The sequence below is a fragment of the Chrysemys picta genome, chromosome 12, assembly GCF_011386835.1.
Source record: "Chrysemys picta bellii isolate R12L10 chromosome 12, ASM1138683v2, whole genome shotgun sequence".
Lineage (NCBI taxonomy): Eukaryota > Metazoa > Chordata > Testudines > Emydidae > Chrysemys > Chrysemys picta.
Window position 1 is genome coordinate 9,616,868 of NC_088802.1, and position 13,997 is coordinate 9,630,864.

General features: G+C 49.8%; 1 protein-coding gene across 3 annotated transcripts in view; it reads right to left on the reverse strand.

The window, feature by feature from the left end:
* Positions 1 to 5,480: 5,480 nt before the first annotated feature.
* The window catches only part of LOC112058661 (zinc finger protein 501-like), a 40,659-nt gene continuing 32,142 nt past the window's right edge, over positions 5,481 to 13,997 (reverse strand). For 2 of the 3 annotated variants that reach the window (XM_065564643.1, XM_065564644.1), the window contains exons 2-3: positions 8,814 to 8,939; positions 5,481 to 8,038 (exon numbers count right to left, since the gene is read on the reverse strand). In XM_065564643.1, the coding sequence (XP_065420715.1) occupies positions 6,837 to 8,038; positions 8,814 to 8,847 (1,236 nt within the window). In that variant the 5' untranslated portion in view covers positions 8,848 to 8,939 and the 3' untranslated portion in view covers positions 5,481 to 6,836. Of the gene's footprint in view, positions 8,039 to 8,813; positions 8,940 to 11,979; positions 12,184 to 13,997 lie in introns of those variants that run through there. The other variant, XM_065564642.1, reaches the window with a different exon arrangement.

Consider the following 13,997-nt stretch of genomic DNA (forward strand, 5'->3'; position numbering starts at 1 on the left):
CCTCATTGCTTTTTATGAAAAAGTTACAGATTTGGAGGGGAGTTCAAATGAATCCCCAATACTGTGTGATTGTTCTGAACTTAATTCCCGGATTCCATCTATGGGAAAAGCAGCTTGTGGGCAGGTTTAGTCTTGAGACAAGAAGGCGGAGGGGGGAACCTGATCACAGTCTTCCAATACATTACGGGCTGCTATAGAGAGGACAGGAATCAATGGTTATCCATGGTCCCTGAAGGTAGGACAAGAACTAATTGGTTCAATCTGCAGCATGGGAGATTTGGTTTAGTGTCAAGCTGTCCTTCAGCAGCTCGAGCATGAATGGCAACCTTGGGGCAGACTACCACAGACAGGGCCCAAACCCCAGCTGAGTTCTATACTTAGATTTCACCAGCCAGATATTAAATGTAAACTCTTCAGGCCCCAGTAGCCTAACCAAGGAGTCACAGACAGCCTCCTTGGACACTCTGGTCTTTCTTTCCCTCTAGGTGAGCTTCCTTTGGTGATAGATGGTCCCTTAAACCCAAAATCACAACAATATTCACATTACTCCCAGTCCCATAGGACTGGTCACTTACCCCAGGTCAATTGCACTGTAGATCTTACACCAAAGACAACACTTGTAGCCAATCCAGTAATAAACTAGCAAGACTGATTAACTAAGGAAAAGAAATGGGAGTTATTTACAAGGTTAAAGCAGTTAAACATATACACATGAATGAGTTACAGTCTTGAGTTCCAAAAAGTAAGAAGAGTTTCTATCATAAGTAACCTTTACAAGTCCTTTAGGGCTATGCCAGGCTGTATAGCTGGGGATCCCATGCTTTTGCTTAGAAATCTTGCCCTTGCAAAGTCCAGCAACATAGAGATAACTTAGTACTTCTTTGCAGGGGATTTTTTATTCCTTTCTTTGCAAGCCCCCTAACAGTAGAAATTTGCCGGCATATCCTCACCTCACATTGCTGGGGGCGAGGCAGGAAGAGCGATGAACAGAGTCTTTTGTTCTATGGTGTCCGATGGGTCATCTGCTGCTGATGTGCCTTCATGAGACCAGTACTTTACAATAGTTGATGTCCGGTAATTTGCCTGGCTCCAGAGATAGGAAGTGAGGATTTTATACAAGCTAATGTTTCTTTCCTGTTTGTGACTTACACAGTCACAGAGCAGACACTTTATATCCCCTCATAACAAGATTAATGCCTGCAGCATCTTACAAGCAGCTTATAAAATCTAAACACACTCTTATAAACTTTACATCTATTTTAGCATTACTAACACACAGGTAAGACAGACTGATACCAGTGGGCTTCTTGCCATGAGGACTGTCAGCAGTTAGGTGGGCGATGAGTGTGGCCCATGGGCTATGGGTAAATTAAAGTGTAGTGTTGGATCCTCCTCGGCATGAGGGGGAAGGGGCTGTAAAATTTCACAAGGGTAGGTTGTTTCTATTCAGCGGGCTCAGTGTTTGCTCTGGTGCAGGCAGCTCCTGTGCACGATAGCTCACCTAAAAAACAAGATCTGCCGTAGCAAAAAGAAGGGGATAGGTTCTGTCCTACCATTGTCATGTGCCCTAGGGTATGTCTACACTACCCGCCGGATCGTGATCGATCTATCGGGGATCGATGTATCGCGTCTCGTCTAGACGCGATACATCGATCCCCGAACGCGCTCCCCGTTGACTCCGGAACTCCACCAGGGCGAGCAGAGTCGACAGGGGAGCGGCGGCCGGTGATCCCGTGCCGCGAGGACGCGAAGTAAGTCACTCTAAGTCGATCTAAGATACATCGACTTCAGCTGTGCTATTCTCGTAGCTGAAGTTGCGTATCTTAAGGTCGATCCCTCCCCCCCCGTGCAGACCAGGCCCTAGTCTCTCAGTGCTAGCATGCTCTGCACAGGGCGAGCGGGAGTTCATGTGCGCTCTGGGCATAGCCCAAATGATTGACGTTGTTTTGGTGTGTCCCTTAACTATGGGTTTCAGGCTTTTCAGAGGTTGGAGGTTTGCGTAACTCCAAGCTCTGGAATGGCCTGAGGTACCCCCGGGCAGTCTTCACTCGGGATTAACAAAGTTCATTGGTCAGTTTAATTCCTAGATTCTTTTTTAGTGGAAAAGGAATATATTCTGGTGGTCGTTTGGGCAATTTTCAGCAGTTCAGGCATTGCTGTGGCTAGCTGAAGGCCAAGGATGCTCTGTGGTTCCTAAGCAGTCCTCCCCCTTCCCCATCCTGGACACATTTTGAAGGTGGAATTGGGATGATGGCCGCGTCTCAAAATGATTGGAACATGGAGCTGCTGACAGGGCAGGGAGAAAAATCCCAGATAACGGCCTTTGGCCCAGCACCTTGACAGTTTTATCCACACTGGCTACAGTAACTTTAAACACCTGAGAGAAGACGGGTGTCTCTCTCCTTCTCCACCATCAGGGTTCCCTCTAATTTTTCCCACCCATGTGCGCAATGAATTTTGTTAGGTGCACCAACATGGCGGTGATGTGGCACACCTCACCTCCATATTGGTGCACATAAAATTCAGGTGGCAGGTTGGCCAAGGGGTTCGGAGTGTGGGAGAAGGCTCAGGGCTGGGGAAGAGGGTTAGGGTGCGGGGAGTGGGGGTGAGGGCTATGACTGGGGGGTGGGCTCTGGGATGGGGCTGGGGATGAGGGGTGCAGTGGGGCTCCCTGGGGCTACGGTGGGGAGAGAGGACTCCCTTCCCAGCTCTTTCTCCCCGCAGCAGCACCTGGGGGGGAGAGGCACGTTCAGGGCTGGGCTGGGCTGGGGGAGGGGCGCCTGTTCCATGGCTGGGCTGGGGCCAGGGTGGCGCGGCTCAGCTTAGAGGGAACTTAGCCCACCATCTCCTGCAACAAAGAACTTCCCCCTCCATGATTTCCAGCTTCCCCTTCCCATGAAGCCATTATTGAGCACTTGACAAGCCGCGTGGAGACCTCTGCGGTGGTGCACCCATATCCCAGGCAGCAGCTTAATAGAGGGCCAATTGCTTTGTGCCAGGAAGGGGAGCCTGCAGCTGGCCTGGGATCAGCCGGCTAACGGCAGCTGAAACCCCTGCTTGGCTGAACTGGCTGAGTAGCATTGCCAGGACTGCTCTTAAACCCGGTAGGAGGACTTGACCCGCGACTGCTCGATGCTTATGTCTTCAGCTGGGTTTGTTCCTCCGCCTGCCAGTCCAGCCCTGCTCAGTTCCTGACTCCGGCTCTGACCACTAGGCCGGACTACCCCACCTCCTGCTCCATGACTCGTGGTTTTTGTTGCCTGAGCTGTACGCCAAGCCAGGCCCTGCCCCCCCCCGCTGCTCCAACCAGTTCTTCTCATTTGTGCCCCTGGCCCCACCTATCCCCTCCCCTCCAACTCAGCCCCTTTGCCCCTCCTCAGGCGAGCCTCGCCCTGCCGCGTGAGGAGGCGATCTTCCCTTGCGGTGAGTGATGAACTCAGCCTAAAGAAGCAACAACGTTTGTGCCACCCTCATAAAATCAAGAATAGTAACAACTCGCTCCTAACTAGCACTTTTCACCCGTGGAGCTCAAAGCCTTTTACAAAGCAAATCCGCGTATGCAGCGGCGTGGTCGCTAGGTTGGTCCCAGGATGTCAGAGAGACAAAGTGGGGAAGGGGATCTCTTTTACTGGACCGACTTCTGGTGGGGAGACAAGCTTTTGAGCTTACACAGAGCTCTGAATCGTGGTACGGAGAGGGTCACAGCTAACTACAAGGGGGAACAGAAGCGTAAGTTAACATGGATTTCAAAGGAGCTTTCAAGGTGAAGAGGCCAGTTAACGCCTCTCCGGTTGTAGAAGGGAAAGGAGGGGAAAACAAGAAGTGAGGGGAAAGGGGATGTGGGTTATAGATTGTTGTAATAAGCCGGGGTGGCCAAATCCTGGCTTGTGAGGCGCATGCAGCTCTTGTACCGTTAAAGTGGGGCTGACATAGCTTACCACAGCGCCCCCCTCATTCTCCACCTACCAAGCTGGTGGTGGTGGGGGAGCTCAGGGCTTCTGCCCTGAGGCAAGGTGGTGGGGCTAGGGGCTTCTGTCCAGCAGGGAGGGGAGTCTCGGGGCTTCAGCGGGAGTGGGGCTGAAGCCCCGAGCCCCAGCAGGTGCCTCCCATGGTGCTGAAGCCCCGAGACTCCCCTCCCAACAGGGCAGAAGCCCCTATTCCCACCGCCCTGCTGCAAAGGAGAAGCCCCGAGATTCGGCAGGCGTGCCTGGTTCTCAAACTTCTGAAGATTAGAATCATAGAATATCAGGGTTGGAAGAGACCTCAGGAGGGCATCTAGTCCAATGCAGGACAACCCCAACTAAATCATCCCAGCCAGGGCTTTGTCAAGCCTGACCTTAAAAACCTCTAAGGAAAGAGATTCCACCACCTCCCTAGGTAACCCATTCCATTATTATATGCGGCTTGGAGGGGCAGTAAGTTTGGCCATCCCTGTCATAAGCCATAAATCCAGTGTGAGCGTCTCTATTCAATCCATGATTTGTAGTGTTTAGTAAAGTTATGAATTTAAGTATAACGTACCTCCCCGAGAGGCGGTAGTTAGGTCAATGGAAAAATTCTTCCCTCAACGTAACCCTGTCTACACAGGGGTTTAGGTCGGTTTAACTATACAGCTCTGGGATTTAGACTCCTCCTCTTCCGCCCCCCCAAGCAACGTAGCTGGGTTGACATAAATTTAGGTGTAGACCACGTCTCAGTCTCTGCCTCTTGGACTGCGACTGGCCCCATCAGTGGTTGTGCTGCTGGTGATTTATAATAATCATTGTTCAAACAACACTAAAATCTCATGCCAAAGTGTCGGAAAATGGTACAAATAAAATGAGAGTGTCCTGGCAAATGGTCCTTTGTCTTATGAAGTCTCCAATAAATCTGCACGACATCCTGTAAAACAAAACTAATATCCTACTATGGGATCCAACAGCCTTCAGCAAATAGAGAACAATCCACAATACAGGGTGGACTATAAGACACTCCAGGTTCATATAAATCAACATCCTAGAGCATGTTCCAGGTGATTCAAAATCAGGAGAACAGATTTACTCATTTTCTCCTCTGAACTGTCTACATCTGTCCCATTTGGAGCCTCCTTATATGGTCATGTTACTTACAAAAGTTTTAACGTCATCCTAATGAACGGAGAAAACCCAAACTCCCATCTGAAAACAAACAGCTGGGCAAGAAAAAGGCCAGAAGCCGCTTTACCCACAGATGGAAACTGGGATTTAGGGTCAGAACAATCACATTGTGTTTAGGATGGAGTCAAATTCCCCCTCCAGGTCTGCGACACTTTCATCTCCGGCCCTCAGGCGTCAGATCTGGTGGGGGTTGCGACCAATGTTCCCTCTAATTTTTTCCATCTGTGTGCGGAATGAATTTTGTTATGTGCACCAAATTACCAAGGTAACATGCGGATGTGTGCCACCAGTAGAAACAAATAACCTAGAGATAATATATATAGTTTTAAAAAGTTACCATAGGGATAATTACTCCAGCCAGGATATTAGGCATTTTAAAACTCACTACTCAAAGAATTAAATTTAAGCGTAAGAGAGAAATAAAAATTATGACATGCATAGACCAGTCAAAAAACTCAAACAGCACTTTGAAAGAATAAAATTTCAGGAAGTATCAAGCATTGCAGGAACTATCAAGAAGTAACAATAACAACAACAATACAAGTATGTGTTGGGAGGTGAGTGTGAAAAACAGAGTGTGTGTGTGTGAGAGAGACAGAGACAGTGTGTGCGCGTGTGAGGCAGAGACAGTGTGTGTGCATGAGACACTGCGTGTCTGAGAGACAGAGACACGCTGTGTGTGAGAGAGAGAGGTTATGTCAAGTGTGCGGCACTTGATAGCTTGCTGGGTGGCTGCGCAGCTTACAGGGAACTTAGATTGGGACAATTATATAAATGAGATGCTCAGGGTTGGTTTAGACTAGAAGTGATGGAGGTTTGGTCCAGGTCAGGGCTAAACGTGCCAGCTACCAACCCTGACCAGTTTTCCTGCTCTAGACAACTCTCGGCGGCAGAAAGGCTCTTGGCCCAGCAGCCAGGGCTGCAGCAGGGAGGAGGGGCTGTGACGTGTAAAAAGTTCTGAATGAAACATTTCCCACATTCAAAGCATCTCTGTGTTCGCTGTGGTTCCTCTGCCGTGAAATAAGAACTGAACTCTGAGTGAAACTCTTCCCACAATCCAGCCATTTATAGGCACGGTCGCCAGTGTGGATTCTCTGATCTGGTGACTTGTCACTCAACTTTTTCCCCCACAGTCGAGGCATTTATGGCGATTTCTCCCATGTGGATTCTCTGGTGCCTAGTCAGGTTTGAACTTCGAGGGAACTTTTTCCCAATAGCGTGTTTCTCCTGAATGGATTTGGTGATGCACAATACGATGTGAGGGATGAATAAAGCTTTTACAGGGTTTATCTCCCGTGTGGATTCTCTGATGTTCCATAAGGCGTGACTTGTCACTAAATTCTTTCCCACACTCAGGGCATTTATAAGGTGTCTCTCCTGTATGGATCCTCTGATGTCGAATTAGGTTTGACTTATGATTGAAATTTATCCCACAGTCCTGGCATTTATATGGTTTCTCTCCCATGTGGATGCTGTGCTGTGAAATAAGACCTGAGCTCTGAAAAAAAGTTTTCCCAGAATAAAGGTATTTATCGGGCTTCCTTCCTGTGTGTGTGGGTTCTCTGATGTATACTAAGGTGTGCTTTGTCATTAAACATTCACCCGCTGTCAATTCCTTTATAGGGTCTCTTTCCAGGGTGGGTTCTCTGATGAGTATTAAATTGTGCTTTACCACTAAACATTTTCCCACAGTTGAGGCATTTATGAGGTTTTTCCTGCCATGTGGGTGTTCTGGTGTCTAGTCAGGTTTGAACTTTGACTGAAGTTTTTCCCACAGTCGGGGCATTTATAGGGTGTTTTTCCCGTATGGATTCTCAGATGCACACTAAGATTTGAGCTTTGAAGGAATCTTTTCCCACATTCCAGGCACTTATAAGGTCTCTCTCCTGTGTGGGTTCTCTGATGTGCCGTCAGATCTGAGCTCCAACTGAAACTTTTCCCACACTCAGGGCATATATAGGGTCTCTCTCCTGTGTGAGTTCTCTGATGTGCAATTAGGTATGAGCTCTGATTGAAACTTTTCCCACAGTCCAGGCACTTGTAGGGTTTGTCTCCAGTGTGGGTTCTCTTGTGTCTAGTAAGGAGTGAGTTCTGATTGAATCTTCTCCCACAGTCGAGGCATTTATAGGGTTTCTCTCCCGTGTGGAGTCTCTGATGAATAATAAGGGCTGAACTGTCACTAAATGCTTTCCCACAATCCAGGCATTTGTAGGGTTTCTCTCCTGTATGGTGCATCTGATGTCTAACAAGCTGCATGTTCCAATCAAAACTTTCCCCACAGTCAAGGCACTTATAGGCTCTTTCTCCTGTGTGGGTTCTCTGGTGTGAAATAAGATCCGAGCTCTGAATGAAGCTTTTCCCGCATTCCAGGCATTTATAGGGTTTCTCACCCGTGTGGGTTCTCTCATGCCTAAGAAGATGTGAACCCTGAATGAAACCTTTCCCACAATCAAGGCACTTATAGGGTTTCTCTCCCGTGTGGATCCTCTGATGTGAAATAAGGTGTGCGGTCTGGCTGAAACCTCTCCCACAGACAAGGCACTTATACGGTTTCTCTCCAGTGTGGATCCTCTGATGGGAAATAAGATGTGACCTCCTAATAAAGCTTTTCCCACACTCGGTGCATGTGTTTTTTCTCTCTTTTGTAGGGATTCTCTGCTGGGCTGTTTCCTTGAGGTCCTTGCAATCTCCACCATCATTTATGGATTCACACGTTTTCTTCCCTGGGTCATATCCCAGCAGCCTCGCCGACCTGCGCTGGTTTTCGCAGGTCTTTCCTGGTTTATGATTCTTATAAAAATTCTGCTTGGATCTTCCCAATACCGTTCCCTGCAGACCTATGTCCTCACCACCTTCCCGCTGTGGATTCTCCTCCTCGTTCTCACTCATCATCCCAGCACGCCCTGGAATACAGAGAGAGAATCCAGACAGGAGTCATCCCCCGTGCCGGGGAGGAAGGAACGAAAGGGGACCAGCAAAGAGGGGAAAAACAACACAACAACCACTGGGGAGACTGAGAAAGGGAACATTTACTAATCCCTCTGTAATTTTTCCTTCTCTGAAGTGGGTCCCTGGTGCGCCAGGACTCATTAGAACTGGGATATTCCTCCTCATTTTCCAAGCATGGAGACTCCTCTGTTTTTTGAAGCCCTCTTGTTCTACCTTCACACTGTACAGCATCAGGTACAACAATGGCACCACAAGGTGAAGCCAGAAACAGAGGTTTTGAAAATAAATTAAAGAAAAAACGGAGCCTCCATGCTTGGAAGAAATAACCTACCTGTAACAGACAACACGGAGCACCAAGAGAAATTGGATTCTGCCTCCAGATCCCTTCCAAACACCCAGGGGGAAGTAAAATCTGGGGACGGGGAGCTCCTGCCAGATCTCAGTCAGCGTGGGTGGGTGACATTTGCCCCGTGGATGGAGTTAGTCCCAGGAAGTGAGGGGAACAGATATGAATGAATACAAATAGGACAATACAATGCTTCTGCCGCTCTTTTTAGGCACTAGCTCTAGCAGAATTAGTGCATGTACATCTACCCGAGCTGGGAATCACACCACCCAGATGTAGACGTAACCTAAGGGAATTGGGAAGAACCTGTGTAGAAGCCAAACTGGCTACATCACAACCCCTCCCCCCCGCTTCTAATAACCGAGTGGACGGGAATCCCTTACCCAGCGAGGTCACCGTCTCGTAGTTCTCCTGCATGACGTCCCTGTAGAGGGCTCTCTGAGCGGGTCCAGCAGAGCCCCCTGCCCCTGGGTGAAATACACAGCCACCTCCTCGAAGGTCACCGGCATCTGAAACAACAAGAGTCCCCCACTCAGCACCTGCAGCCCCAGCTACTATCCCGCTATTCATGGGGGAGGAGGGCCGATAAAATGGAAGCTCTTGGGAGGAGGGGGGGAGAAAGGGTAGCAGAATCCCACCCTCACCCTACTCAGAGCAGTTAGGAGGCTTCAGGAGGGGAGAAAGAGAGAGCTCCTTGTCCCTCCCAGGAGGGAGGAGAGCAGAGGCCTTCATGTTCATCACACACTTACTAACCAGAGGCTGATAGAGGAGGTGGAGCCCTCAACAGGGTCCAGGGACAGGAATCCCAACCCCCTCCCCATTCCCAGCAGCTGGGAGTGAGGGGACGGGGCCTCTCTCCTGGGCCTCACTGCTGGGTGCCCCCTTTGTATTCCACAGCAGCCTCTGCATGGTGGCATTTGCAGCTGAGACTGACCAAGTAGAGATAGGTCCCTTTGAGAGGCAGGGGTGTATGCATAGGCGCCAACTCCATGAGTGCTCCAGAGCTGAAGCACCCACGGGGGAAAAATGGTGGGTGCTGAGCACCCATCGGCAGCCCCCCATTAGCTCTCCCCACCCCTCCAGTACCTCCTGCCCATCAGCAGGCCCCACGGATCAGTGCCTCCCCCTCCCTCCCCACACCTGCCGCAGTCAGCAGTTTCAAGGCATCAGGAGGCTGGGGGAGAGTGGGAGGAGGAGTGAGGACGCGGCGCTCAGGAGAGGGGGTTAGAAGAGGCGCGGCAGGAGGGGAGCGGGAAGAGGCAGGGTGGGGGCAGGGGCTTGCGGGAAGGGGTAGAGTGGGGGCAAGGCCTGGGGCAGAGCCGGAGGTCGAGGAAGCCCCGGCACTTTGGAAAGTCAGCACCTGTGGGTGCATGACCCACCCCTCTCCTCAGCATTTCCTGTTCGCTAGCTCTGGCAGCTCCCCAGTCAGCATATTTTGTGGATCCCATTTTTCGGTGCTTAGCTTTGCCCAGGGATAATATAGGGAGCCTGGGAGCCTAACTCACGGCTGTGGTTTCCACTGGGAGGCAGGGCACCTAAACATTACGTGCTGCTATGCTGATCATTGTAATGCCTAAATCCCTTTGTACATCTTGCCCTCAGTGATTTTCCCATCAGTATCTGGGAGACACTGGTTCCCTACATGGGGGAGGCTTAAAGAAGGAGGAAACAATTTCCTTCTCACATATCATGGTGAGTTGATCATTGGGGAGTTTAATCCCCCACCCACTCTCCATTTGGTGTTAGGGATTTTTGAGGCCAAACGGAAAAGAGAACATTGAATTTAGAAAATCTTGTCTGACCTCCTGTATGATACAAGCCAGAGAAATTCGTCCAGTTACTCCTGCATTGAGCCCAGTCACTTGTGTTGGACTAAAACACGTCTATCAGAAAGGCATCTTGAACTCAAGAGATGGAAAGTCCACCACTTCCTTTGGTAGTTTTCTCCAGTACTTAATCACCCAGTTTTCCATTTGAATTTCACTGGCTTTATCTTCCAGACATTCATTCTTCTCATGCCTTTCTCTGCTAGAGTCTAGAGGCCTTTAGAGTATGTGACATTTCCCCCTTGTAATGAAATAAGTGACTCAGGGCAACATTTCTCCTACAAAACTAAGAAAATCTTATATAATACAAAAATTAGAGTGCAAACAGCAGTGAATGTTGCGATTTTATATCACTATTTGACAACTGAGAGAGAAAATTAGGGAAATAGGAAAGGATTGATTTCAGCTAATTAGAGAGGGAGACAGCAAAATCTATTTTTTTTCTTTATAGTGGGTATTTAGAGAAAAATAAGGAAAACATTTATGCAGATAATATGTTAATTAATAAACAGAAAGAGGACAAAATTTGAAAGGATTTTACATAAAAATCTGGGAAGTCAGAAAAAGAAAAAAATCGGAGGGGTAACACAGGAATATTATATTAATGGAGAGAAAAGGGGCTAGACTAGTGGTGATTTATTTATGTATTATTTTATGTATTATTTATGCTAGACTTATGTACAGGATTGGCAGAATTTGATGATTTTTTATCATTTCAATGGTAATATGAATGTTTAGTTTTAAGGATTTATTTTCAATTTTTACTGATTTACATTTTTGCAGTTGTGGGAAATTGTGGGGCGGATCAGACAACAATTACTTAATGACTGTAGATACTGAGAATTGAAAAAGTTAAAGCTTTACACATCTTAAACACACGCAGTCATGATCACATGTCAAAATATACCAAGTAAATATCTTTAAATCAAACTCTAAGAAATTCTATAGCAGCATTGTATTCATTTGCCTATCTGTACATTTCCTTATTTCTGATGGAAATATTTTTTCACCCACCCTTTGTGTGTCTACGGAGAAACTGACATTTACCCACATTTATGACAAAAATCTCATCCTTCCAAGCCTTTGTATGTAGAAGAGAAACAAAATTTGAGCGGACTGATCTCACTATAACCCCCCACACTACACCAGTAGCAGGTTATTCAGGCTGCCTGGCACACGGGCATTAGGATACAGTCTGGGAGCGGGTCACACTCCGGGCTGTTCAGTAGACCAGGATCCTGCCCCCGTTCAGAGCAGGTGTCTCTGATGGAGCAAACAGGGCCCAGCAGCAGTTCAGTGCTGGGGAGATTCACCCATCGCTGGGGCAGGAAGGGGCCTGTCTCCGGGGAGGGAGGGGCTCGGAGGTTTGTAGCGGGGTTACATTTGCTGATCAACAATAACCTCCCCCTCCCCGCCCCCATTTCAATCTCATTTCTCTCCCCTCCCTGACAGCCCAGCCGCAGGGACACAACAGGGAACCCCCTGGGGCCCGCCCATGCCCCCCCCCCAGCCGCTCTCCGCCCGCCTGAACCCCCCGCTGGCCCCGGGGGCAGATCCTGGGCAGAGCCCGGGCGGCGACTCGCTGCTGGGGCCGCAGCTCCGGTCCCTCCGCCAGGCGCTTCCCAGCCAGGGAGCAGCTGCCCGGGGCGGCGAGATCTGGGGCCGCTTGTGCAGAGTCACTTTCCCGCCCGGGCCCGGCCCTTCCCCCGGGTCCCCCCATCACCTGCAGGCTCCGGCTCGGGGGCTGGGGCGGGCAGAGCCCGGGGCGGGAGGGGGGTTAGTGCCGGTCTCGCCCCGCACGGACCCCGCCGGGGAGCAGCAGCGGCTCAGCCCGGGCTCCCGGCTCCCAATGGAGGATCTGACCCGGGAAGATAAACAGAGGCCGAGCGAGCGCAGCCCGCCCCCTCCCAGCACGAACCAGGCCCTGTGGGGGCAGCAGCTACGGACCCCCCCGCCCCATACCCCGCTCAGCCGGGGGGGCCCGCCCGAAATCCCTCCTCGCTCCCTATAGAGACCTGCGGAGTAGGGTGACCAGATGTCCCGATTTTATAGGGACAGTCCCGGTTTGTGGGTCTTTTTCTTATATAGGATCCTATTACCCCCCACCCTCATCCCGATTTTTCACACTTGCTATCTGGTCACCCTACTGCCCAGCCAACCCCACCACCGCCCGGGTCACTGAGAAACGCGCCCCCTGCAGCTCCGGGGGGGGGGGGGAGAAGCTGGAAGTGAAGGGAGGGTGCAGCAGGGGAAGCTGGAGGGGGTGTTTGGCAGCTGTAGCCAGACCCCAAGTGAATCGCTTTGTACTGTGTCAGACCCTAGCCCTGCATGAGACCCAACTAAAACCCCATGTCTTCTCCCCACTGCTTTTCTCCCTTTCTTCAGGCCAAAGACAAAGGCTGCAGTGGATTATATCAGCCTAAAATAAAAAAATAATACTTAAGGTTTGTTTACACTAGGATTTTAGGGGGCAACTGGGGTTTCTAGGCATTGCATTTCAAGGCCCCTAAATACCCTTGGAAAAGCAGTGACTTTGCAAAAGGTTTAGGGGTCATGATGGACAAGCAACTCAGCATGAGTTCCCAGTGTGATGCTGGGGCAAAAAGGGCTAATGTGACCCTTGGATGTACAAACACAGGAGTGGGGAGGTCATTTTACCTCTGTCAATGGCACTAGGGAGACCAATACTGAGATAGCAAATACAGTTCTGGTATCTGCACGTTAAAAAGGATGTTGAAAAATTGGAAACAGCGCAGAAAAGAGACGCAAACCTGATCTGAAGTCTGGACAAAATTCATTCCAGCTTATACTGCTCGCGGGGGTGGATTTATTATGCCGAGAGGAGAGCTGTCTCCTGGTGGCATAGAGCATCTTCACCAGACGCGCTGCATTGGTGCACCTGCACTGCTGTAGCACTTCTAGTGTAGACTAGCTCTCACTTTGGCCATGGTGATGGGGGTTGGCCTGGCTTCAGGGCTGAAGAGGTCTGTGGATAGTTCCCTGGCTTCCTTCTTGGCTGTGATCTGCTCCTCTGTTTGTACAGTGCCTAGCACAAGGAAGACCCTTTCTTAGTGGGCCCTTAAGCTGTGATGAACACGATTCATAATAATACTCAGCCTGATCCTTTCGTAGCTCTTTACTATTCATAAGAACATAAGAGCGGCCATCCTGGGAAAGACCAAAGGTCCATCTAGCCCAGTATCTTGTCTTCTGACTGGCCAATGCCAGGTGCCTCAGAGGGAATGAACAGAACAGGGAATCATCAAGTGATCAGGGACCCCTGTCGCCCATTCCCAGCTTCTGGCAAACAGAGGCGAGGGAGACCATCCTTGCCCATCCTGGCTAATAGCCATCGATGGAGCTATCCTCCATGAATCTATCTAGTTCTTTTTTGAACCCTGTTATAGTCTTGGCCTTCAAAACATCCTCTGGCAAAGAGTTCCACAGGTTGACTGTGCATTGTGGAACTCAGGGATGGCTTCACCCAACACTTGCAGGCTAGTTCCTGTCTCTATCAGGCCCCAGTGCAGCAAGTTAACAGTTCTCAGCCTCAGCTGTCTGGCTCTCAAGAGAAAACCCTGCAGTTTCCCAGATCTGCATCTCCCACTTTCTACACTCTCCCCACTCCTAACCGGATCTCACCTCATTGCAGGGCATCAGACAGTAACCTCCGTCCCCATTTCAGTCTCTGCCTCTCAGACTGCGACTCTCACACTTGCCCATTGGTGTTTGTTTATTGTG